The sequence below is a fragment of the Daldinia loculata genome (assembly GCF_022478755.1).
Source record: "Daldinia loculata strain CBS 113971 unplaced genomic scaffold F4817scaffold_59, whole genome shotgun sequence".
NCBI classification, from domain to species: Eukaryota; Fungi; Ascomycota; class Sordariomycetes; order Xylariales; family Hypoxylaceae; genus Daldinia; species Daldinia loculata.
The window spans coordinates 1-25,505 of NW_026054913.1; the positions used below are offsets into that span (position 1 = coordinate 1).

The following is a 25,505-nucleotide window of genomic DNA, read 5'->3' on the forward strand; positions in this document are numbered from 1 at the left end:
AAAAACGCTCCAGAGCTGCGCACGGACGAACTTCCTATTTCGAAAAATGGCCAGGCAAAAAGATCGTCTGACAATATCCCTCGTAAACTCGGGCATATGTACTTAACGATCGAACGAGGATGCATACGGAATCACGGATTACCCAAAATTGGCCCAAAATGCCGGGAAATGGTAACATGTCAGCCTGTGTTCCGTGATCTTATTTCGCGACCCGTGTCATCTTACCTCTCATCCCTACTATTCTTACTATAGTGTGTACATACTATCTCGAGAGCTTGCAATTTATTGTTGTTACCATATTGGGCCTTTGCCTTATTTCGGTTTAGATATTTTTTCTTCTATTCTCTCCTTTGATAATTTTTTTTATTGATAACAACGAATAAATTTAGCCCACACTCCTTTACCCTTTGTCGCTTTCTTCGATACATAGGCATTGTCTCCTGTCTACATAATACCTTGTTCGCTTCCTGCCGCGATGCTAATTCCTGGGCGATCCTATACTTCATAAGAAAATAATCGCGCCCACGTACCCGATAACTACGATACCGCGACAGCGACAGCAACAATAATTGTATATACGACCGTTCGACGCGACACGACAGCTACCGCAATATCGCAATATCGCAAACTATTACAGCGACTTACAGTTTTTCCGTTAAGCTATACCCCACACAACCCTCGTAGATGCGCGCCTCCGGGTAGAATCATGTGGAGGCGTACCTATATGTTTCTAGTTCTGGTACGACTATGGCTCGCTTTTTCGCCGAGCTATTTGCACCCAGATGAAAATTTCCAAGGTCCTGAAGTTATAGCAGGTAAGCGCAAAGACACAGGTTGCTGGGGATTTAAAATTAACTCTGTTCGCAACCGTTTGCAACCATTATAGACTAACAAATCGGTGTGCAATATAGGTCAAATCTTCAGCTACCCCGTCCGACTGACTTGGGAATTTACAAGCGATCATCCCATACGTAGCGTTTTTCCGCTATGGCCGGTTTACGGACTGCCCATGCTTCTACTGAAGTGGTTGTGGGAGGGTATCGGGAACGATGGCGAAATACCACCGATCACGGTATTCTGGACGTTGCGAGCGCTGATGTTTGTTATCAGCTTCGTCTTGGAGGATTGGGCTATTCATGAGCTAGTCCAGTCACGGCGACATCGCAACACCGCCTTATTGTTGGTAGGATCATCCTACGTGACATGGACTTTTCAAACTCATACTTTCTCTAATTCGATCGAGACACTTGTCGTTATGTGGTGCCTAGTGCTTGTTGAGCGCATTCTCGAGGCTTCGGTAAGTTGCGCCCTCCAAATTCTAGTCGTGTCCGGATTTATAAGCTAACTCTTAAGTAGGCGCAAACATCCGCCCTGGCGGCGTCGACGGTGCTTGGTGTTGTAGCCGTCTTTGGTGTTTTTAATAGGATAACTTTTCCTGCATTCTTGCTTATTCCTGGACTTCGATTGATACCCCATTTTATACATAGGTAAGTCTCATTATTCCCAGACTGTTCCTCATGCCTCATGCCTTTTGGGCGTTGATCTGCTAGCTGAGTCGCTAACTTATTTTTGAAGACCTTTATCCCTTGTCGCTATGGCAGCGTCAGGGCTCTTTACAGTTTTAATTGCTATTTCTCTTGATACAGCATTCTACACCCCGCGCTCTATTACGTGGTCAGATCTCTACCGTAATCCTGTTATTACGCCCTTAAATAACCTGCAATACAACCTCTCGCCCTCGAATTTAGCGGAGCACGGGTTGCACCCTTGGTACCAACATCTCTTAATCAACCTCCCACTGCTTATAGGGCCTGCCGTGGCTCTTTTGTTCGCAAAACCACACCTGTCGCTCAGGCTGTACTCGGCGATATCAGGCGTGTTGGTTTTATCCATCTTTCAACACCAGGAAGCACGATTCTTGCTGCCAACGGTACCCCTTTTGCTCTCGTCCTTAAAGCTCCCGAAGAAGTCCACGTATCGAAAAATCTGGATTGCCGCCTGGGTTGGCTTCAATGTGGTCCTTGGCCTTCTTATGGGGGTATACCATCAGGGTGGTATCGTACCAGCTCAAGTATTCTTGAGCAAACAACCAGACGCAACACAAGCGATATGGTGGAAAACCTATATGCCGCCAATATGGCTTCTGAACGGTAAGAACGAGGTTCTGAAGACTAGGGACGTAGCGGGGATGGAGGGACCCCTATTATTTGAGGAGTTGACGCAGATAGCAACCTGCGACACACCAGCCGACCGGAGGAACCTTGAATATCTCAAGGAGCCAAACGGCACATACTTGATCGCGCCGCTCTCATCAACGTGGCTCGATCCATACTTAGACAACAAGGGTTTAGAAGGGCTACGGTTTCGGGAGGTTTGGCGGCATAACAAGCATTTAAACTTGGATGACTTAGACTGGGCGGAAGACGGGTTCTGGCCTACACTGCAAAGGGTAGTTGGTAGGCGAGGTTTGGCGGCTTGGAGGGTTACTAAGAGCTGCGGTCCTCCACTGCGGTGACGATAAAATCAAAAATATAATATAACATTTCTATCATGACATCTCTCGCATATCCATTTGTGAGACAGCGTTATTTTCGGGGGTAAGAGGTACCTTCGGTTTGTACCATATCCCTCTAGGCGGCTGTAGGTAGCACAAGGAAAAATGGATATCCCGATGCAGCTACCCGGCTCTAATGCGGGTATGAATTGAGCCAATCAAAGCCAAGGCGCTTTAGTATATCGAAATTCGAAAGCTTTAATTGGAAGCTTCCCAAGTGCGACTACTAGACAATTTACACAACAAAGGCTCTATTCCATATGTGATCAGGTTGATTTTATGTCTATACCTCATTGACAAGAGCCGAAGTCCCTTCAATTCAACCGAAGCTATTCGCAATGGGCGGCCTAAACCTAGAAGTTTTCAAGGTGAGCTCCCAACCCAACTAAACTAATTACCCCTCCTTGCCATGTTTTTTTGTCTGGTTCGCAGGCATACTTACCGTCACCATATATAGTTCGGCATGTACGTCATGTTCCCGATCGGCATCATGTATTATTTCGGCACGAACCTCGACGAGCGCTTTGCCGTCCCCGAATTTTGGCCCAAGGCCGAGCAGGCGAACAAGGTACCCATGGACCGAGACGAGATCCACGCTGAACTGCAGCGATTGCGCGCGCGACGGCTGTATCTCAGGGACAAGAGGCTCGAGAATGAGGCGCGGCAGGCGCCACAGCCTGGGAGCGAGGAGCAGGAGTAGCCGTGTCAGACAAGACTCTAGGCCTTCAACATAGGCAATGAAGGGAAATATATGTATGATGCATTGGCTTCGACGGCGTTTAGGTGGATGGGATTGGAACATGATCACGCGACCATTACATGCTTTGGACTTTGGACTTGACTCGAGCACTAGGCGACAAGGCCAGTCTCTCCACTCCTCGTAAAGACGGAAATCAAATGGGGACTGTTGCACGATGCAACATGTACAATAGTCTACATTAGGCATGCCTATCAACCTAGGTACACATTGTATAAACATCACAGATTACGTGTCGAGGTTATCTTCTATTCTCGTCCAAAGATCTTTGGATATCTCTCCTTGTTCGACATTCGCACTATAGATTTCTAGGGTTAATACTAATTATCTTGTTGAGGGTGTTGGCAGTGAAGTATTCGGGGGGTAGGCTTACTAGACTCCTTGCACGTCTGGATATTCTTGTAGCGCTGTTAGGAAGGTACTTATGTTCGTTGCCGCCTCCTCGTCGTCAAGCTTCACTTTGTCCCCTATTGGCGACCATATAATTTCACAGCTTAAGATTTCGGTAGATAGCGCTTGGCTTAGGTTCTGCGCTATTTGGTGTGTAGTATTCGGCTGCGTATGGAGGACCGCGTTGCCCTTCTTGTCCTGCTCGACGTCCTCAGCGCCGGCCTCGACCGCCTCCATTAACACCTCATCGAAGTCGTCGTCTTTGTCGCCCTTTAGGACGACGCGGCCAAACCTAGCGAATAGGAATGCGGTCGGCGTTACGGTACCATTGTGCTTTTTGACTATGACCCTAAGGTCCTGCAATGCGCGCTGCTTGTTGTCCGTCGCGATGTCGATAACCATGGCTACAGCTGGTGGTATCATAACTTCGAGCGTCATGGTTTCAAGTCCTGCCCCGGACGACGATTTGCCTTGACCTCGTGCTATGGCTATGTCTATGCTGGCTTTCGGCATGCCGGCTATGACCGTGATGTTTGTTAGAATCTGTTTTCGCATTGCTCTCGTAGTCTTTATATGTTTTGGACTCATCTCCCGCCTTGTTGATATACTAAATACCTTTCTTTGCGGCCGCGACCACAGTAGCTAGTCGCGCATTGAGACTCGGATCTGGCCCATACACTATCTTGCACTCCATCAGCGCTCAGGTCGGGACTGACGACTATCATGTAGGATACGAACGTTGTGACCAGAGGGTCAGATTCTTAGCGAAGCCACTTCGCTGGGCATTTTTCTTCGCATCGGCGGCGCCTTTTTCGTGCTTGATTTTGGACCAGCGATTGTGACCGCTGTTAAGCACCGCGCTCGAAGCGAAGGACCGGCGACATTGGGCGCATATGGTGGAGGTAATCGACCTCGGCGCAAGACTTCGACCGGGGAATAAGAACAGATGGATGGACATTTCGAAAGAGAGCTATGGCTACCTCATATAAATGCACTCTGGATGTCGAAGTCGATATTGAAGTACCTAGCTTTAATAGCTTTATTTTTGATGGGGCTAAACCTAATTTAGAAAGGTTTAAAGGTTATTTTCTTGAAGTGATTGAAGCTATGTAATTGGCAGATAATCCATACAAACCCAATATTGCTATTGCCTGTGATTGGCTATTGGACTCGTTACTGCCAAATACTACCATTATGCCATACCCCTTTGAAGTCAGGTACGCTCCAATACATAGTACATGCATACATGGAATACTGCCTTCCACGTGCCTTCGATATCCCGTAATTAGGTACATACTTATTCACCTTCACATTTCGATAGCACATGTTTTAATCGCGACTCTTCCGGTCTAGTCTTCATTTATTCACCGCCGTCGAAACCATCCTTCTTTTATGCGCTTCAATAGAACATCTATGATTTTCCATGTCAGCGCCAAGTTCCCCCCCTCGAGAGTCTAACGGCATCTCTCAAGCCGCAGCGCCTGCGCGCGCTTCCTTGACTACCACTTCCAATCCGGAACTCGACCTTCAGAAACTCCAATCCCTTCCCCCCGAGCAGCAGGATCTCTTCCTACTGAACTTCGTATCATCTTTAAGCAAACATGTCCATAGCTTGTCGAATGATGATTGCACTGCCCAGCAGTTCTACCTCAAGAAAGAGGTCTTCCAGATAATCAACCTGTCCACGCCCTCCCCTAGCCGAGTAATAAGGGTCAATCTTGGCAAGATACTTGCCTACTTCCTCGGGAATGGAGATAGGAAAATACTCTTCGATACTATAAACGAGCTAGTCTCTATAATATCCACCGGGAAATCCAAGACCGAAAATGAAGTTCGAACCAGACACGCTGCTATTAGTTGCTTGGGCGATGTGTACGCATCTGCCGGTGACAGCGCCATTGGCCTGCACCCATTAGCCTGTGGTGCCCTCGTCAAGCTGCTCAAATCGTCACAAAGTCATGCTGGGTTACGCGCTGCCGTGCTTATTTCCTTGAATAAGATTGTAGGCATGGTGCGATCGAGCTTAGATGAGAGCATAACCAGGGATATTTGGAAGCAAGCGCGGAATGCCGCCTCTGGCGACAAGGGTTCTCTAACGGTCGTGTCCGCTTGCCGTTGTCTAAAGTCGTTGACCAGATATACTTCGTACTTTGAGAACTCGGGCGATTTCGAGAATCTGAAGTCGACTCTCTTTAAGACCATTGATTCTAATTCCTCACATGTAAGACACGCCGCTGCGGACTGTTTGGCCGAAGCTATGGTGAAAAGCCATTCCGAGTCCGCACTGGCGGGGATATCGAAAAACAAGAAGTCCAAGTCCAAAGCTAGTAAAAGGGCTTCTATCCAGCCGGGCATTGGGCTGGAAGAAGATGATGATATTCCCTCACGACCAGGCAGCCCAGCGCCTGGCAAAAAAAGCCAGGTTCTTGTTTTGTCGCTAAGTGACATTTTTAAGACTCTTACGACTCAGTACGTTAGACTATCTACTACCAATAGAGCTAGGGCAGCCATTGGTGTTTGTTATGGAAGGGTTTTAAAACGATTAGGAGAGAATTTTGTCGAAAAGAATTATTTGAGAATCTTGGAGAGCTTAACTATCGACTTATTAGGCCATCAGAACATAGTCAACAATCGATATAGACTCCTCATCTCGCGTCGAATTGTCGATACGGTCCTCCAGGTTGTAATAGGTCGCAAGATACTTGGGGAATCAGGTCAGACGACTGTGGCTAAAGTGCTCGTCAACGATGTTTTTAAGAACTATCCCCAAACGCTCAAAGAGCGACCTGAGCCGACGAAGCATACCCTGATTGCAGCTCTTAGTGCAGTTGCGTCGCTTATGAAGTCGCTTGGATCTGCCGCGAATAATTTCGCAGAACCCTGCCGAGATGGACTATTGCAAGTGCTCCAGCATCCCAGTTATAGTGTTCAGGTGTCTGCTTCATTTTGCATGAAAACCTTCGTTCTTGCGTGTCCACAGCAACTCCTACCTTGCTTGTCTGTTTGTATGAACAGTCTTAGCAGGGAGTTGTCCTTACTCGGAGGTGCGCGAAACTCTCCGAGAAGATGTGTTGGATTCGCTCATGGATTGGCTGCAACCCTGAGTGCCAGCCCATCTCGCCCATTACATGGCTCCCTTGATATCAACAACCGGGTCTACTCCATGGCTACCAACCTGCTTAAGTCCAGTGGTCAGTCCGAGCTTCGTGTCTCGAGCACGCAGGTCCAGGTTGCGTGGATCCTCCTCGGGGGACTTATGTCGCTGGGACCTAATTTCGTCAAGATTCATCTCTCACAGTTACTTGTTCTCTGGAAAAATGCCCTGCCAAAGCCGTTGGCGAAGGATAATTTTGCTCATCGTAACATCTTAGAAGTTTCATACTTAACTCACGTCAAAGAATGCGCATTGGGTTCTATTCTATCGTTCCTTCAGTTCAACAGCCGCTTGTTAACCGTTGATGTATCGAAACGCATCGCCACGATGCTTCAAAATACCAGCGTGTTTCTTAAGATGCTACCCTCGAAGAAAACTACTGATGATATTTCTCAAAGGTTGACTCCTGCTTTGCAGCTGCATGACCTTGACATGATGGTCCAGCGACGAGTTTTACAGTGCTATACTATGCTGGTGAACCAAAGTCCAGCCGGAGGAAGCGAGTCGCTTTTACAATCCAATCTCCTTACCCTAGCAATATCCCTATTTGCCGACCCCGAGAATTACGCAGCTAATACCCTAAGTGCATCTATTGCCAACGCTGCGGGGACTTTTGAGACTATCTGGGATGTTGGAGACAATTCCGGCTACGGCGTCAACGACCTAGTTCGCGGTTTCAAAGTCAAGAGGCTCCCTGGAGAGAAGGATGATTCGGATGATAAGCCAGAGACAGACGAGCCTAATCCAGATGAAATTATTGACGACCTGCTTCTGTCGCCAATCTGCTCATCGCTGGAGCATGATGCCGCTGTGCTCTACGTCGGCGAGCAAGACTTATCCACGGATCTCCCAGCACCCCCTGCTACTGAGGTAGTTAATATGGCAATTCAGCTATTTGCGTTCGTCTTTCCCCTTACACCAGCCAAAGTACAGGAGAGCGTTCTCGAACAGATTGCCACGTTCACTTCGGCTGGTTCTTTACAGCGCGACCTCGGCCGTAAAGCAGCCATTACTGTGAACGTTGCCAGTGCTCTGTTCCTCACTCTAAAGGTTGCCGTGAAGGAGACTCAGTCGCCAGCCGGCAATCTTACCAACATAGCAGTGGAAAAGCTCGTACAAGAAATGACTAGGAGCTTCGTAGTTGATCCGGACCAGTACATACGCAGCCTAGGTTATGGTGCTATTGCCCGTCTCTGTAACGCATGTGGCAATGCGTTTACAAACCACGAGATTAAGCATTTAGTCGACACTATTGTGGGCAATCGGGAACCTAGCGCTCGAGCAGGGTGCGCCATGGCTCTGGGTTCTATCCAGTCGAAGGTAGGTGGCATGGGTGCTGGGTACCATCTCAAGACAATCACTGGTATCCTGATGTCTCTGTGTAATGATCCGCATCCAACAGTGCACTACTGGGCCCTCGAGGCTCTCGCTGATGCCGCCGACGCTACGGGCCTCGGCTTTTCGCCGTATATCTCTGGATCACTCGGAATGGTCTCTCAACTTTACCTTTCGGAAACTCACCATTCCGAAGTATCTTCCCCTATCTCTATGAGCTTGGAGATGGAGTTATCGACTACGGCAGCCATCACGCGTTGCGTTGACACTCTGATCAACGTCGTGGGACCGGACTTGCAAGATTCCACCAAATCACGCGAGTTGATTCTCACTCTTGTCGACCAGCTACAGAGCGAGGAGGATATTCTTGTACAGCGCGAAAGCTTGGCGTGCTTGGAGCATCTGTCCCTATACGCTCCTGGGCACATGGTATTCAGCGATTACGTCAAAACATTACAGAAGTATCTCAACTCCGAATTTCCCATCCTTCGCGACGTTGCGGTAGACGGTCTTTACAATCTGATGAAGAGGAATTCTCTCGATGTTCTGGAAGCAGCCAATCCAGGCTTTGAGGACCAACTATGGCTCGTGCTAGATGTATCTCCTAGCCACGACGGAATTCGCAATGTTATCCGAAACTGGCTACGCCAGACTTCGTTAACAGAAACCGGCGCTTGGCTCCTCCGTTGCCAGAATGTTCTCAAGATGACCCGACCAAAAGCTGCCGAGGAGACACACGACGCCAACCGGAAACCGACTGCCACTATCGATCTACAGGACGAAGAAGTTGCTGGCTTCGCTGCAGCCGCCGGCACCGCTAAGGATGATAAAGACTCGCCTTCAAATTCCGAAATGGAGCCTTTGCGCTGGCAAGTTAGGACGTTCGCAATGAGTTGTCTCAACGAAATATTTACGATGATTGGGAAAGACGTTGCCACAAATGGCGAGTCACCTGCACAGTCTGCCCTCCAGGCTAGAATCGCCGACGTTATCCGTATGGCTTTCTCAGCTTCGACGTCTAGTGTGTTAGAGCTAAGGATATGGGGGTTGAAGATAATCGGTGCCGTCTTGAGAATGTTTGGCAAAACACCGGACCCTGACTTCGAGGAAGCAATGCTGCTCGAACAATACCAGGCACAAATCAGTTCGGCGTTGACGCCTGCTTTCGCTGCAGATTCATCTCCTGAATTGGCTGCGGAGGCCGTTAATGTGTGCGCCGCGTTCATCTCCACGGGTATCGTGACGGATGTCGATCGCATGGGTCGTATCTTAAAGACACTTGTTACCGCCCTTGAGAACTTCTCTACGGAAACAGAGAACGCTGGGATTGGTGACCTCAAGGGTCTCAGCTCTAACGCCCAGGTAATGGTTAAGATGTCGGTTTATTCGGCATGGGCGGAGCTTCAGGTAGCCAGCTCGGAACAGAAGTATTTACTCAATGTATTAAAACCTCACATCGGCACTCTGACGCCGTTGTGGCTGGCCTCGTTGCGGGAGTTTGCTCGGTTGAGGTTTGAACCAGATATCTCGATGACGTTGGGTCCCCCGTCTATGTCGGGTAGTCTCGATACCATTTATGCGGCCCTCAACCGCGAGACGCTTCTTAAATTTTACCAGGAATCCTGGTTGAAACTTGTCGACGCTATTGCGAGCCTCATTGAGCAAGACAGTGAATTCGTTTTCGATGCTTTAGACGGGAAGGAAGCTGACGCGTCAGGTACTAATGGGCAATCTAAGAGCGCTGATATTAATTATCGTGACGAACCGGTCGCTTTCTTCTTCGTCCTCTTCGGCATCGCTTTTGAAGCGCTTGCAACCAAGTCGAACCAAGTCGATTCCTTGGCTACTCAGGAACAAACTCTCGAGATACTGCAGGCTCTTAAGAAGATCCTACATCCGAGCGTTTCGGGCCATGCTATCTACCGAGAGGCAATCTTCTCCGAGACGATGGATTTATTGGACCGCCTCGTGCTGACAGAGGGCCTTGATGTTCAGGGAGTTATAGTCGAAATCGCGCGCGCCCTTTGCGTTGCTCATCCTTCAGCAAGGAAACAGGAGCAGCAAGACGACGGCGACTTAAGCGAAGACATTGAGCAGCTATTCGAGCTCACTAGGATCATCGTTCTAGTGCTATCCGGGCTATTGCCTAATTTGACCGAGACGAATCAGCCAGTGCGCCATCATCTGACCGAGGAGGCCGTCCTTCTCGTACGGACCGGGTTAAATGCCATGGTAGATGCAGCAGAAGTGTTCCCAGCAATCATCAAGACGGACTTGCATGCTTGTATAATCCATATCTTCGCTACCATACTAGCGACGCCCTCCTGCCAAGAGATCATCGTCCCGCAAGCTCTTCCCATATTTAAAAGGTTCATGGCGACCATGTCTAGTTCTCACGGCTCAGCAGAGGCGAAATCTGCTACCGACGTGCAAGTAGAAGGTTGCCTACGCCGGTACTTATCCATCTATCTGAATGCGCAGAAGCGCGAGACGCCTACTTCTCTGCAGTGTGTCAAGAACTGTCTACTCGCAATTACAATACTCTTTACAGGGGGGAGCAATCGTCTTGCGGCTAACGACCGCCTCGTGGCGAAATATCTCGACGAATTGGTGGATTGTCTAACAGACCGCATGGTAAGACCCCCTAGAATTCTACGTAGTCTTCTCGTGGACATCGCTAACTATATTGTAGACGGCTAAGATCGCAGCAAACTGCATCCGATCTCTCCTGCTGCAGCCATCCCCTTCACCTGCTGACCAGTCCATCGCCCGCTATCTCCTCCCCCGATTAGTCGCCTTCGTAGTCGACACAGAACCAGAGGACCCAGAAGACGCGCGCAAGCTCGTGGCGCAGTCTCTAACGCAGTACGTAGCCACCCTAGGTAACGGACACGCGCAGATCGCCATGTCCATCGTCGTGCCGACGCTGCTTTCCCGCGCGGCTAGCGAGGGCACAGACGTGTACCACGAGACGAGCGCAAGACTGTTGGAGTTGGCATCGGCGGACCAGGCGGGGTTCAGGGGCGTGGTGGCGGCGATGAACGAGGGGCAGAAGGCATTTATGGAAGAAGTGATTCGGTCGGGTCGGCAGAGCGGTGGGCCGGCGAAGAGCTCGAGTACCCAGGGCCAGCCGAGTATTGCGTTGAAGATGGACTTTGGGGGTTAAAGGATTGGGAGAACCTGATACGAGTTGCACGTTTGGAAGGAAGACACCGTGAAAAGTCACATCTACTGTAATGCTTCACGAGGTTTATAGCAGGTTAGGTATTATGAAGCTAAAAAACTACGTTTGTTACATAGTAACTACACCACATCAAAACGAGTATATAGCCCCTATAGCAAGCGAGGGAGTTACTTGTAAGAAATAATAACAATAACAATGTCACGATCCCATTACAGACACACAGCAATGCAGAATTCGGCGTGGTTCCTCAATCTTGGTATATATAAGCCCTATTTATACTTTCAATAGCTCTCATCATCATTATCATCATCAAAATGACCAAAGAAAGTAGCTCACTCATATCCGTCAGATAAGAGCAACAGTTAACGAACTAGCCATATTTCCTTTCTCTCACACTCCTTCCCCCCCCTTTTCTTCTCATATAACTTCTTCCTATCCCTATAAACCCACATCCTCCGTACAACTAACCCCAGCTTAGGGGCTTAAAAGCCATCCAGCGGCTCGAGCAGATCCAGATCTATCAGCTGCATGCGCAGGTCTAAGTCTAGGTCTAGAATCGAGATGAGCGGACATTTGGTCGGTAGATTGGGATCGCGCTCTTTGAGAATGGACATGTCGAGGGGTGATGAGGCGCGTGTTGATGGGGTTGACGATATGGATGTCGTTGTCGATGTTGATGTCGATGTCGACACTGCCATTGATGTGTCTGTATCTAATTCCGTCTCCGTATCTGCGTCTGCGTCCGTTGACAGAGAGAAGGAAGAAACATCACTATCTCCGAAAGAAGTAGTTCGTCCCCCCGCCTTCTCCCGCTTCTGCGCGCAGTCGTAGCAGTCTTCGTCTAGCGGCGTAATAGTAGGTGTGCTCTTGGGGCCGTAGCACCGACGACGTCGACGGGGACGGTTCCGACGGGAGTGGGGGTTAGCAGCTAGGCTGGAGAACGTGGATGCGGTATCCGGGCACTCGAAGGTGGTGGTGTGGGTGCAGCCGCAGCGGTAGGCGAAGTGGACTGTTGAGCACATGGTGAGCTGTTTGGGTTTGGGTTTGGGTTTGGACTTGATAGGGAGTTTGTGAGAGGTGGGTTTTGATCCAAGTCTGGGCTTGAGGCGTAGGGGCAGTTGCATTTGCATGGTTTGGGATGGTGGTGGCATGGTGGATGATGAATTGATTGGCAGCTCGGTGAAGGAGTGAAGCAGTAAAAGAGTCAAGAGTCAAGAGTTAAGAGTGGAGTTGCAAGGTAAAGAGAAAGAGAAAGAGAAAGGGGAAGGAGAAGGTGAGTGTGAAACGGGATGAGAGCAATTATTGGAAGGAAGTAGGCGGTAGGCGGTATGAATGACACTAGTATCTCCTACCTTGACGTCGTTGGTCCCTTCCTCGAGTCGAGAATGATGTAGATGCCCTAGGAAGGAGGAGATAGCTAACATTAATATCAGGAAGGTGCTCACGAGAGCCTCACGAGGTACACTGCCGGTTGCTGCCAGTTGAATCAACATTAGCTTTGCTCTTATTTTAGTCTTTTTAGCATTTTCCCCAAAATAAAGTCGTCAATATTTCCATCCACATTTTCCGGTCCAAACATATGCGGCTACTCACAAAAGAGAGAGCCTATATGGCTTTTCGTAAGGAAGCAGTAATTCGATCTCATTCTTTCCGAGAGTAGTTAGTCATATATAAGCGCAAGACCTTGCCCTGTTTCGCAGCTTAAATATGCCTCTTCACAAAAGAACCTCTTTATACGTGAATAGTGTTTGACATTTAAGCCACTGATGCTTTTTGATTAGCTAACATCTAGGCTATATTGAAAAGTAGAGAGCCATTAAGAGTATTTCATGATACCTCCTAAACGCAGACGCGTGAAATACCTACCCCCCCTTAACCCGCCTAACCTCCCGTCTTAGGAATTGCCGTCGCCAGCACAACCCCCTTAAACCCTCTAAAACCCATGAAACCTCTCTACCCAAGCCCTATCGCGACGCTCTTCGCGAACCCGGCCACGGTATCGGCAATCCAGGTAATTGTCTCTTCTCCGTTCCCAGATGGCCCTTGTCGAAACTGCTCCCCCGACTAAGAGGCCGCGCAGTCGGCAATGCCTTTCGCCCCGAGGATGGTACTTTATCCCCGCGGTCTTCTCCGTCTTTGTCATGTTCCTCTCCTGCGTGCGTAATTCGCGACAGCGGGGGTAAGGAGGGCTCCTCGGGCCGTCGAGATTTTAATAACGACTTGGCCTCGAGTTGTTCTAGGGACACGTCCGTCTGTCCGGTGCGCACCTTGTAACTAGCCAGGCCGAGTCTTAGTCGCAACATCTCTGCTTTCTATATATAGCGTTAGTTAACTGCTCTTTTTTATCTTTCCTCTTTCCTATGATATTCTTGATTTCTAATTCGGAACTTACCTGTCGAGCTTCCTCCCGAGTCATAGTTGATCGTCTTCGAGCCGGCGCCGGCGGGGTTGGTGGGGCTGGCGCAATAACTTCTATGTCCCGCTCTGTTACTGCTATTTCCAGAGTCATGTCGATGACGGAGTTGTCTAGGAGCAATGACTCTTCTTCTAACGGTTTAGATTGCTGACGTTCAGCTTCTTCTGCTTCTTCTCGAGAGTCCTAATCCACCACCAGATTAGCCATGTCGTTCAATGTAGGATGATACACGACATGCATACCCTTTCAGGACGGTGTTCCTCATCTATAGGCATAATACGTTCAACTTCCTCTTCTCCAACAGAGAGGCGTTGCTTCTTGGTCGGTGGTGTAGGTGGATGCTGTTGATGCTGTTGATGCTGGCTCACGGCTTCATGATCGAGAGGCCTCTTAACGGCACTGTTCATTGTGCTCGGGGTGGGTGAGAGTGCCAAAATTTTAGATTCTTGGAGCTTTGAAGCAGAAACTGGGCTTCTAGCATTAGCATCGATAGAACCCAAGACGCGTCTCTTGCTCGGCGAGGAATCCATCTTGTGCATAGAGCATAAGATTTGATAAGTATTTGAAGCTGCGATGGTGGGATGCCGGTATTCTGTAATTTGTAATAGTAAGAGTGTAATAGTAAATACCGTTAAATATTAACAAAAAAAAAACCGTTGAATCTTTGCTAGAATGGAAAGGATAATAAAGATCAACCATAGACGCGAAGTTGTCACGAAGTTGGCACGAATTGTTAAATCTAGTAATTTTGGCCGTTGGGATCTTGGTTGATATAAATGTAATGAGGGTCTCGTAGATTCGCGCGCGCGCTTCGACCCGCGTCGCAGTCCCTCAATGCGAAATGACTTAAATTATGCTCTCTTATGTATCCCTTGTGCACTATTATTGCCTACTATTTTATTGACTTATTACCCTTTTCGGCCTGGACGATCGCTGTGCATAATTTAAGGTTGATGCAACTCTACGCCATCAAGGGATCCTTGCTACCCGTCAGGTACCATCATTGATACCTATCAGGTACCATATCTGCATCTCTCTAGGTACATTTTACCCCACCATTCCTACATCCCGCACATCCCGCACATCCCCTACAATCTAGTGACACTACCTAATATCATATCACCGCATGTAAAACTAAACGCTTCGTACCGGCACCAGCAAACACGCTTTTCAAACTCATCAAGACTACTGTACTTCAGAACAAAAACATTATAACTGTTCACCGGTCTTTTCATTGGGGTATCGTGACGCTGTCCAGCTCTATATAGTAGCTGCTATCTTAAGAGCAATGAAATGCTCGAACTAATTCTACTGGCCAACCTGTCAAAGAGACTTTTCCCCTGTCCTATCCCGCTAGGCCTCCTTAGACCCCGACTCCGCGAATATACCAGAAGTAAATCGGGAACATACAATAAAAAACCCCGAACGCCCCGGCCAAGCCCTTCCTTACCTGGCCGAACTCGTATAGACTTGCCTGCCCTTGCCAATGCCTCATTATTCATTGTGAGGGTTAAAAAATGGGAAATATTAAAGAACTCTAGTCCACCGCTCCTTCATGTCGTCTCGAGGGAGTAGAAACTGGTGTCTAATGTGAACTCCTTCGTAAAATCGGGGTTCACGTCGTCCCACGAGAACAACGGCATCGTATTTTCATCCGTAATACCCAGGTCCATCCCGGTCATGTTCATGTCGGTAGAGTCCAAGTCATTCTGCCCGATTCCGAATGGCTGCCACTTGTCGAACCCCATGTTCGGGTCGGGCCCCACATTCAGCTGCAGATTAAGCGACACGCCTTCCGAGACGTCGCTATTCGGTTCCGAACTTGCGCTATCCTTGCTCGACTCTGGTGTGTCGTTTGGCGTTATTGCCCGGTACACCATCATGTCGAAAATAGCACCTCCGCCGCCACTTTCGATACCCCCCAGGTTCTGGAGCAGATCTTGTGGGTCTATAGTTGTCATCGGCCACGCTCCATCTGCGCCAGACGTCTTTGCAGACGCTATAGTACCATCTCCACTCTGAGTTCCGACGTCGGGCTTCGGCGTGCTAGTCTTTCCAGCCATCGTCTTAACTAGGTCCGTGGGTTTGGCACCCGCGGCGCTACATTGCCTCTTCATCGACGGTTCGCGGGACATCGGCGTCGCATCGGCTCGGCTCGCCGGCGTTTGACCCTGCTTCGAGGGATCGAGTGTCATCGGAGGGGCCGTTGTCGAGGCGTTTGGTGGCGCCTTCGGGTGGCCATCCGGATCTAATCCGAGCCTAGTAGCAAGGTTCTCGGTCATGAACTTGAACGGATCCTGCAAGGGCTTCACGTGCTCCTCCTCGATATGGTTTCGTCGAGCCTCTTCAGTAGCAAAACCGGTACTGTGTGCCTCACAGCTTGGCTCGGGACACTGGTATGCTAATTTGGGCGTTGTGTGTTCTGCCGGCGTCTGTCGCTTGACTAACTCTGGGGACGATGCCTTTTGAACTTGGGGAGATGAACTCGCGCTCACGCCGCCCGAACCAAGACCTGGTTGGCCACTGGTTTTGGGTCTCTTGCGAGCGGGTAGTTGGAGGTCAGCTTGGGTAACAGCAGGTTTCCCAATATATGTAGGCTGACCGTTAGGTGACTGGGCGCCAAAGGGGAAAGGAGGTTGGGAGGTAGTTGGCGCAGCCGGTGGTTGTCCACTCTTGCTGGCGGTTCTTTGGTGTATTTTGTTCAACGCATTTTGCTTCTCGAGGTTGGCAGCGTTTAACGGCGTCGGTGCTCCCATCGGTGGTGTTGCGGTGTTTTCGCTAACCCCCTGCTGAGGTCCCGATTCCGGGGCATGTTGCTGTTGGGTAGCATTTCTCTTCATAACTTGCGGATACTGGTTGGCCACGTCCCTAGCCATGCCCTCCAGCATCGCTCTTACGCTATCCAGCTCATTCGGTTTCAGGGAGAATGCCTTCTTGAGAGTTGTCATCTTCTCGCCATCTGCGAATTGTTTACCCAGGCGGAGTCGCTAAAATGACGTTAGTTATCGAACTTTATGAAACGTTTCATTGCTCAAACTTACCATTTTGAAGAACATCCTAGCGCGGTTATCATCTCGTGTTAGAGTATACCACCGTCCTAAAATTTTGCTGACCTTGCCCATTTCGCTGACCATAGACTGGATCTTTTGAGCCATATCTTGATATTGTTCCGGGTTCATCGGGATTTCCTGGTACGGCTCTCTAGCCGCATTCATGTGTTCCTCTTGACCAATAGATTTCAGATGCTGCATTGCCTCAGACATTTGCGGCTGCTGTGCACCAACACCTCCAGCCGCCACCGCCGCCGCCGCCGCCTGTCGGGCCTTCATCATGGCCTCGTATTTGTTCCTTTGCTCAGGCGGAAGAGCGGCAAGTTGAGCGGGTGGAAGATGGAATTGTGGTAAAGGCCCGGTGGCCTGAGCCTGTTGGGACGCTGGACGCTGGACTGGAGTGCTCGACGGGTTCGGCACTTCGACTACATCATCCGTGCTCGCACGCTTTAGACTATTCTTCTGAGGGGCGGTCGAGGTCGAAGGCGGCGGGCGATTATTTTGAAGTTGCCTATTCCTTGCGGGCGCCGTAGGGCCTGTAGAATTAGCATCAGGTCCCGCATTTTGCGGTCTTTGCTGGAGGGTGCTTGAAGGATTCGGCGGCGGGGCTGATATGGCAAGGTTGTTGTTGGCTGGTTGAGAGGTCTGGGGTGTCTGCATTTGGGCATTGGGTGCCTGTCCGTTTGCTTTGGCTCTTATTTGAGCTAGCTTCATTTGCATGAGAGCCGTCTTGATCTTCTCATCTGGCAAGCCCTTGAACCTATCGTGATTTTTAGCCTGTTGCAATTCGGCGGGACTAATCGTAATGCCCGCAAAGGGGCCCATGTTAACACCTGGCTGCATAGGCATCTGCACATTTGGGATTTGCGGTCCCTGCTGCGGCATGTTAGGCTGGGGGGCCATCTGGTTATTTGCCGCCCTTTGCTTCATCATGCTCTGGAACTGTGCAGTCTGGAAACCTAGTAGCTGTTGCATGACATGGGGACTGGCATTCTTCTGGGCGAGCCACTGTTTGAGGTGAGTCCACTTCTTGATCTCTTGTGGCACTGGCTGGTTTGTTTTCAGCTGGTCCAGTATTCTTCCTGGTACGTCCATGCCATCCATATAATTATTCACGTCCTGGGGCATTTGAGGCCGATTTTGGGGCTGCATGCTCCTCATCCTGTTCATCTGCTGCTGAAGCAGCATTTGGTTCTGAGCATTCGCCTGCATGCCAGGATTGGGTGTTTGGCCCATATTATTTCCTGGGCCAAATTGAGCCATGGGGTTACCCTGTCCGAACTGGCCTGGCTGAGGCTGACTGCGTCCAGGTGCCTGACCCATCCCCGCCCTCGCAGCCGAATTAGCAGTCCATTTCATCAACACCTCACTCCTCTTCTCCGGTGGCAAGCTCATAAATGTATTACGCTGGTCGGGTGCCATTTGGGCAAGGACACTGTTGAGAATGTGCTGATTATTCATTGGGTTGCCACCCATCTGCGGCCGCTGATTGCCCTGGTTGAAACGCGGGTCTAGCCCTTGTCCGAAAGGCCCGTTGGGTTGACCCATTTGCTGCTGCCCTTCCGGCTGGCCCATGACTGGAGTCCGGCGAACTGGTGTGTTCAGAGTGTTCATGCCAGGACTCTGAGAGATGGCACCACCGTTTAATCCACCGGGCTGGCCCTGCATTTGTTTAGCCTGGGCCTGCGCTCTAATCTGCGCCTGCGACTGGGCTGCCCTTTGGTCCATCTTTAACTGTTGGGCTTGTGGCAGGTTGAACTGTTGTGGCATTTGATTAGGGATACCGGGCTGGTTAGGTCCAGGATGGTTACCAGGATTAGGGCCTTGCATTCCGCCCATAGGTTGAGGTGTGGCATTCCGTCCAGGTCCATTACTCGCTGGCACCACCATCTGCCCTGCTTCCTGGGCGAGTAGTCCTGCCTTCTGCTGGTTCATGATGCTCTCGACGTTCGAAAATGGACCAAACTCGCTATTGGGAACCCCGACTAACTGTTGCCCAGACTGGTTCATCTGTCGCTGCTGGGCCTGCATCTGCAACGCGGCTTGATTGCCACCATTACCACCTCCCTGTCCCTTAAACGCCTGTAACATCTGGATCTGTAAATAGAATAGAAGTGGGTCCTGGTTCTCTGCCTGCAACTGCGCCATCTGCTGGGGGGTGAATCTCTGTTGAACTATATTACGCAACGCATTCCGCTGTTGTTCCGAAGTTTGGTTCAATTTCGCCAGAGCCAATTGCATAATTTTCGTCCTATCTTGGGGCGGTAGACTTGCCAAAGTTGCATTCATCGGTAGCTGAGGACGCATCTGTGCTACACCCATCTGCATTTGCTGCTGATTTGGGTTCATGGGGAGGCCGCCCTGACCCCCCATACCCATCCCCGGTTGATGAGGCTGCTGGGGAATCGGTGATGGTTGCATCTGTTGTTGGAGATGCTGGAAGCCCTGCTGTGGTGGTTGCCCCATACCCCTGGGCATCATGTTCTGGTTCATTAGCATCTGCTGCGTCTGAGCATGGGCTTGAGCAGCGGCCTGGGCATTCAGGGTACTTTGGAGACTCTGCTCATGCGCTTGCCGTCGTTTGAAGAGCTCCTGAACGCGACCACCAATCTTCTGATCGTAAGTTCCCTAGACAAAACATTAGTTCCACTTCACAACGAGACTGAGGCGCAAAGAAACCTACCTTGTCTGGCGAATTCAGAAAGGCATCTCGTTCAAAGGTCAAGCCATGGCTTACGAGCTGCTGCGAATCAAGGGCAGGCATGGCAAGAAACGAGTTAGAGATCCTAGATTATATACGAATTAGCACGTCGACAGACCAATATTTCTATAATTATAATGACAAATAGATAGGAATTCCAGTTGGCAGTAGCAATACTTACAAATTCATCGCGTTACTAACCCGTAGGTTGACCTGTACTTGATCTTGCCAGCCACCAGTCTGGATGCCTTGTCCCATAATCTGCGTATAAACGAGATGCGACAACTGCGGGTGGGGCGGTCGCTGCCGTACACCGCCGCCACCCATTTGTGGCATATTGGCGGCCATGGCCGCGGGATATAGTCAGGGCTCGGTCAAAGTCGCACACGGCCGTTAGGGTCAAGATAGATTCGTCTTAGAAAGTTGATGTTAACCTAGACAAGATATCTAGCAAGAACTTTGCTTGCAAAAAACACCTTCCTAGATCCTATCCAGTACACGTTGGCACAGTTGCTGGCGATTAAATTGGGCGATCAGAATCGTCAGGATATCCGAAAAGAAAGTAGTATGAGGCAGGTTTTCATATCACGAAAACCAGACACACTCGTCAATATCACAGCCGAGGCGTATTTAATGTTGAGACCAGGGTTCCCGGTTACAAGCACCTCATTTCCGTACAATAATCCTGGTATCGAAGCGAGTCTGCACGTCCGTGGCCGAGTCGGTCGATCCGGTTCAAAACTCACTTTTAAGAGAATGCTGATACTGTGACTCAGAAGCTCTTGGACGCAAACACGGTTCGTTAAGCGAACATTAACGGTATGGCGTCGACACCAAATCGTGTAGAGTTTCGTGATTGTCCTTGCGAAGATGGTGCGCGGTAACTAGGTACAGATTTCGCGCCTGCGAAGGTATAAGATGAGAGTAATTGGAGGTAATGATTTCAGTACTAAATAGAGTTGGGTGGTCAAACATAGGTAGACTATCCGAGCGACGATAGATCGGGAACGTGGACCGAAACGAGGTATGGGAGACGACTTCGAGGAAGAATGTTAGTATGAATAAACCATGTATCGAAGTCGATGCCAATAGCGCAAATACAGGACCAAATATGGCTTTCGGAATGATTGGGCGGGTCAGAAGACAAAGATGGCAGGAAATGGGAGGAAAATACCAAACGTGGATCTGTCCGAAGAGTAGGGAAACGGTAGAGAAGTAACAAGAGGGTCGGAATGAGGTTATGGATGTGGTGATAGTAGTAGGAAAGAAGAAAGGCGGCAGTGGGAGGGAATAGGAACGTTGTTAGAGTACAAGCAGAACAGTAGTAGGCAGTAGGTGCTGGGGCACTTCATCCAGGCCAAGGTTGCCGCGTGCGAGTGGTGAATGATCGATCACCAATAGTGTGAATTCAAATATTGGTAAAAGTGGGGTGCTTGGGGATCTCCCACTGACTAACTGCGACTGAGATGCATTCAAGTACAGTACACTTGCAGATACTTGAACCGTACTGTGGGGTACGGTGCGATAAAACAAGATATGATTGGATAGTTGCTGCTGGGCGGTGGACGCCCCAGCCCTCCTTCAGCAGCGGATTCATCGGTACATATAGGTACTTCAAACCTGCAGGACATGGATGTACCTTCTGATGGTAGCGACAGCAAGCTCATCCATCCTGAGGGATACCTGCATTGTACACTTTGTACATGACACTTATCGCACTGCGACATTGGTACTGATATTGAAAGTAAGGTACCAAGGGGCCTAACCAGGCTTTTTTTTTTTTTTCGTCTTCCATCGCCCTCTCGCCCTCGCCCAAGCTTAGGTTAGGTACGATGATATAGATACCTAGGCATATAACATGTTGTTGTTGTTGTTGTTGTTGTTGTTGTTGTTGTTGTTGTTGTTGTTGTTGTTGTGTATGTATGTGAGGTGTATGTATATATGTGTATACTACACCCGCACTCATACATGTAAGGCAATATGGGAAACGGGAGTTGGAAAGATATTGCCGGTACGTCCTAATAGGCCAACTACCGAGAAAGTACCATGTAGGTAGAAAGCATGTAGGGCCATATAGGTTGGCAGGTTTGGCAGGTAGATGAAAAGGAAGATGAACTTACCAAATAGGATTATCGCCTGTCTCGCGTAGAATTCTTTAACGGGCAAAGACGACGGGATCTACGGGAGTTGAAAGTGAACGGGAGGTTTCTAACGGGGCCAAGCCTTCGGAACGGCGATTGTAGGTCGATTCGCAACGTCGCGAAAAACTTGGTAGTCGAAATAGGTAGTCGAAATAGGTAGTCGAAATAGGTAGTCGAAATAGGTAGTCGAAATAGGTAGTCAAAATAGGTAGTCGAAATAGTAGAATCTAAACAGACCCAAACAAATCCTAAGCAGCAAAGGAGAAAATGAGCAAGTCTCGGGTCTTGCTGAGCTGGCTTGAATAATGCCACTTATCACTTAGGTAGGTATGTAAGGATAATTAAAGGTTATGGTAGTGAGGCGGTCACCGAAATAGAAAAGAGGAAGAAGAATACTTATTTGGGGTTGGCTGTGTTTCGCTTCTGGTTGCTCTCGAAAGTCGTTCAATTGGGTCTAAATATCTGCAAGTCGCGCACGTACCTACATTAAAGTAGGTACATGTATCATACTATGTAAAAAACGTTTTATAGCCCAAGTACCCAGGTACGTTATCTATAGGTACGGTAGCTCTAGGCACAGTAGCTCTCAGGTGTACCTGGGTACTGCATTATGTATGCGTACATGTAAGGTTTAAACTAGTACGGGTACACGTATGCACGAAGAGTCAAGGGCCCTGCCTTAGGTACATGTATGGAAATTGACAAGAAAGCTACATGTACTTACATTTATGTACCTATATTATGGCCATGTCCATGTGTGCGTGTGTGTGTGTATGCGAGAGGTAGACATCCAAAACCAACTGATACCTACCTAGTGGGATGTTGCAAACTTCTTATGAACCAAGCACCGAGTACGCACCTGTTTACCTACTTTACCTACATGCAAGAAGACGAATGTTTATCATCGCGATCGCCAATATTTAGCCAATATTTATATGTATATACGAGTTGTTCGCAGTCGAGGGAGCTTTATACCCTTCATCAATCTGACGAAATTGGGCGGGCTTTTTGAGCAGGGGTGTAAAGCATAGGTACCTACCTACGTACATAAGACGGAGCTCTTCGCATTGAACAAGAAGAAAAAAATAAAGAAAAACTTAAGGCATCTTTGCTGGGTTGGGGCTGTTTTAGCTGTCATTAAAATCGACTGGAATATTGGGCCACTTATACTGGGTAGCTAGGATAGCCGTCTCGATCTAAACCGTTTTCCTATGTCGTTTAACCTTTTCAGTCATAGTATACAAATCGTATACCAGTAGAATACCTTGTAAATATAATCGCACTGGATTCATTTTCTTTCTTAATTTCTCAGTGAAGGTTTCTTACGAGGTCCGGATATTCATTAAGATGGGACCATCGTGAGTTAAGGTCAGCCAACGATTCTAATTTTCTTTTCCCTATATAATTACTCAGATAGCTCTCGCTCGTTTCCTCTCGCCCGCTCTGCGTAGACCGTCTTATCTTACCAACATAGGTAAAGCCACACGTCAGCTAGCATGAGGGCGTATGCACACGGCGGTCGGTATGCAACATAAGTAAGTACATAGTCTACAGCGCGAGATAACTCCTCTGGATGTTAAAGAAACATAATATGGCTGCTGATTCTGCAAGCGATAGCACTTCAAGGATCCTCAGAATCCACTAGGTGAGATTCATCTCGACCAGGGATCTCGAGCTCAATATCGCCCCCCATACCAGGATATCTTAGCACAATGCTATGTATACAAACTTTTGATCTGTATTGCTTACTTTGTCATACTCCCGTTGATATCTTTTATGAAGGGGACTACCATAGCCCCTCGAAACACTCTTATCTCTACCTATTCGAATAATTCCAAGAACCCCGAGTGCCCATAAACCTGGCCGGATGACTCTTTAATTGCTATCCGCATCTTCCAAGTCTCAATCGGGGATCGTTCATCCTGCCTGACCATTGATATACCTATCCCAGTTTGTACGCCTCGAGAAAACGCTCCCAAGAAACGGACGGTATGTCATAAGTTGGCAGTGTCCTCGCCGTCAGTCGAAACGGAATCAATGTTCTCACAATGTTTTAGCTCAGACGTTTAGAGATCGCTAACTACCTGGCTGCGTCTAGCGTAGCAAACAGTCGGCGGCTCTACTAAGCTACTAGCCATGCGAAGGTGGGTATGACGAATACATGTAAACCTCGTGATAATGAAATTATTTAGCGGTAGCATGACCCCGTGTTGTGACACGCCAACATCTCGGCCAATGTCATAAAACGAACTTGTAATAAAACGCGGCGCTCTTTAGGTTCTATTTTATCTCCCAGATCTACATGATCACCCAGCGCGAATACCGACGCCAGCGTAGATAGGACCTGAATAGTCGGTACTTATATCTAATATACACATTGAGGCAGCCCCGCGAAGGCACGATACGTGCTTATGCCGGACAAGACGTGCTTCTTACGCCGACCCAGCTCCTGTACATGTCGGTAAACCCCCACACTAGACTCTGTCGATCAATCAGAATATAGGCAAGTAATCATTCGGTAGCCTACTTAGATATTTCCAGGAGATGACCGAGTCACTTTACGGTGAGGACTTATAAGTTGCAGGAAGCCTGATACCACAGCGCATCGGTGAGTAGGTAGACATATGACACGAGTAATGTGAGTAATGTAGTGCGAAGCACCTTATGACATATGTGTACCTAGACTCTCACAAGTTCTGCATCATAAGCACGGCGTAACTATAGTAGACACGTACGTAATGAGTCGAGTCAGCCTCACATTTCCCTCTACTCGTGGTCAATCACCAACATCTATCTCATAAGGCTGGCTAACCTATCTTTCCCCGCTCGGGCGATCTTACTCGACGCCCCTCCAACGCTGAAGATTGACCACCGCTAGCTTTAGTACATAGAAGCAGGCGAGATGATCGACAAGATTTACAATCCGTAAACTAAATCTGTAGATTAAGACAGACGGGAACTAGGTAGGTATACCCACATATGGGATGAAGAAGTTATGCATCATCTATCGACAAAACGCTTATTCGTGCGTATTTGGACTTTGTCTTCCCCCCCACGATTACTACAAGAGGAAGCACCCCCATGCAGTTAAGTATACTTCCACATGCGATAGGGTACCACGCTCAGTACCACGCGTCCCCAGCCTTCGGTACCGGGAAGGAATAGTTCATACCATTAATACCTATCGAGCGGGACAATTGCCTGATATCCTACATCATGTTCTGACTATATAAAAGTAGAATCGTATAAGGTAAAGATTAGGTAGTTTACCGTAGTTAGCAAAACCAAAGAAGAAAAGATAACCCACCATAGCCATCTTTCCCAATTCCCTCCCAGGAACAATATCTATTTCAGGTTGAAATGTGTTGCCAAACCTCCGGGTTCGTGAGGCACTTGGGTTGAAAATAGACTCAGCTCAGCTAGCTTGGCGTCCCTGTTTGTTTCAGCCAGTGTCAGATTGCCCTCCTTCACCAAACCGGAATCAGATCAAAATGTGCCACATCTAAAGGGTTTGTAGTGTTTTCTACTCTCTACGAAGTGCCGAGAACCTATAACATCCAACACATATCCACATCCGTGCTAATATTTCCAATTTTGATGCTAGAGTCCGCCCTTATTAGGTCTACGATGCGCGTACGGACAAATCTTTGGCGTCATCTAATCTAACTGCTCGGAATATACATAAAAAACATACGTTTTGAAAACTTGAGACCGAATAAAATGAATAGAAAATTCGTCGTCGTCGTTAGATGAACGAATGGCATTTTATTTCTAACTTAATACGATTCGATTGGCGGCAATGTGACGGTTGCTCCTATTAAAC

The 25,505-nt window shown here is 48.7% G+C and overlaps 7 protein-coding genes across 7 annotated transcripts; 3 read left to right on the forward strand and 4 right to left on the reverse strand.

Annotated features, from left to right (window-relative positions):
- The first annotated feature begins 114 nt into the window (after positions 1–114).
- On the forward strand, positions 115–2,672 carry F4817DRAFT_348409 (GPI mannosyltransferase 4). The gene is made up of 4 exons (XM_049304683.1): positions 115–815; positions 912–1,297; positions 1,357–1,487; positions 1,576–2,672. The coding sequence occupies exons 1-4, from the start codon at positions 707–709 to the stop codon at positions 2,513–2,515; spliced, it is 1,566 nt and encodes a 521-aa protein (XP_049155556.1). The 5' UTR covers positions 115–706; the 3' UTR covers positions 2,516–2,672.
- Positions 2,673–2,750: 78 nt separating this feature from the next.
- Positions 2,751–3,469, forward strand: F4817DRAFT_234495 (uncharacterized protein). The gene is made up of 2 exons (XM_049298957.1): positions 2,751–2,922; positions 3,012–3,469. Exons 1-2 carry the CDS (start codon positions 2,893–2,895, stop codon positions 3,252–3,254), a joined length of 273 nt encoding a protein of 90 aa, XP_049155557.1. The 5' UTR covers positions 2,751–2,892; the 3' UTR covers positions 3,255–3,469.
- Positions 3,470–3,539: 70 nt separating this feature from the next.
- F4817DRAFT_319357 (YebC-like protein) lies at positions 3,540–4,659 on the reverse strand (the record flags this gene model as incomplete). Its single annotated transcript, XM_049301054.1, has 4 exons — positions 3,540–3,609; positions 3,685–4,219; positions 4,317–4,379; positions 4,440–4,659. The coding sequence occupies 4 exons, from the start codon at positions 4,657–4,659 to the stop codon at positions 3,540–3,542; spliced, it is 888 nt and encodes a 295-aa protein (XP_049155558.1).
- A 300-nt stretch (positions 4,660–4,959) lies between these two features.
- F4817DRAFT_348414 (ARM repeat-containing protein) lies at positions 4,960–11,612 on the forward strand. The gene is made up of 2 exons (XM_049304684.1): positions 4,960–10,824; positions 10,883–11,612. Exons 1-2 carry the CDS (start codon positions 5,125–5,127, stop codon positions 11,354–11,356), a joined length of 6,174 nt encoding a protein of 2,057 aa, XP_049155559.1. The 5' UTR covers positions 4,960–5,124; the 3' UTR covers positions 11,357–11,612.
- A 244-nt stretch (positions 11,613–11,856) lies between these two features.
- On the reverse strand, positions 11,857–12,525 carry F4817DRAFT_319359 (uncharacterized protein; the record flags this gene model as incomplete). The annotated part of the gene is made up of 1 exon (XM_049301055.1): positions 11,857–12,525. The coding sequence occupies one exon, from the start codon at positions 12,523–12,525 to the stop codon at positions 11,857–11,859; it is 669 nt and encodes a 222-aa protein (XP_049155560.1).
- Positions 12,526–13,104: 579 nt separating this feature from the next.
- On the reverse strand, positions 13,105–14,616 carry F4817DRAFT_348416 (uncharacterized protein). The gene is made up of 3 exons (XM_049304685.1): positions 14,033–14,616; positions 13,767–13,973; positions 13,105–13,686 (listed from the first exon to the last, which is right to left on the reverse strand). Exons 1-3 carry the CDS (start codon positions 14,327–14,329, stop codon positions 13,339–13,341), a joined length of 852 nt encoding a protein of 283 aa, XP_049155561.1. The 5' UTR covers positions 14,330–14,616; the 3' UTR covers positions 13,105–13,338.
- A 603-nt stretch (positions 14,617–15,219) lies between these two features.
- On the reverse strand, positions 15,220–19,998 carry F4817DRAFT_234532 (uncharacterized protein). The gene is made up of 4 exons (XM_049298958.1): positions 19,723–19,998; positions 19,524–19,626; positions 16,832–19,468; positions 15,220–16,777 (listed from the first exon to the last, which is right to left on the reverse strand). Exons 1-4 carry the CDS (start codon positions 19,887–19,889, stop codon positions 15,344–15,346), a joined length of 4,341 nt encoding a protein of 1,446 aa, XP_049155562.1. The 5' UTR covers positions 19,890–19,998; the 3' UTR covers positions 15,220–15,343.
- Positions 19,999–25,505: the final 5,507 nt, after the last annotated feature.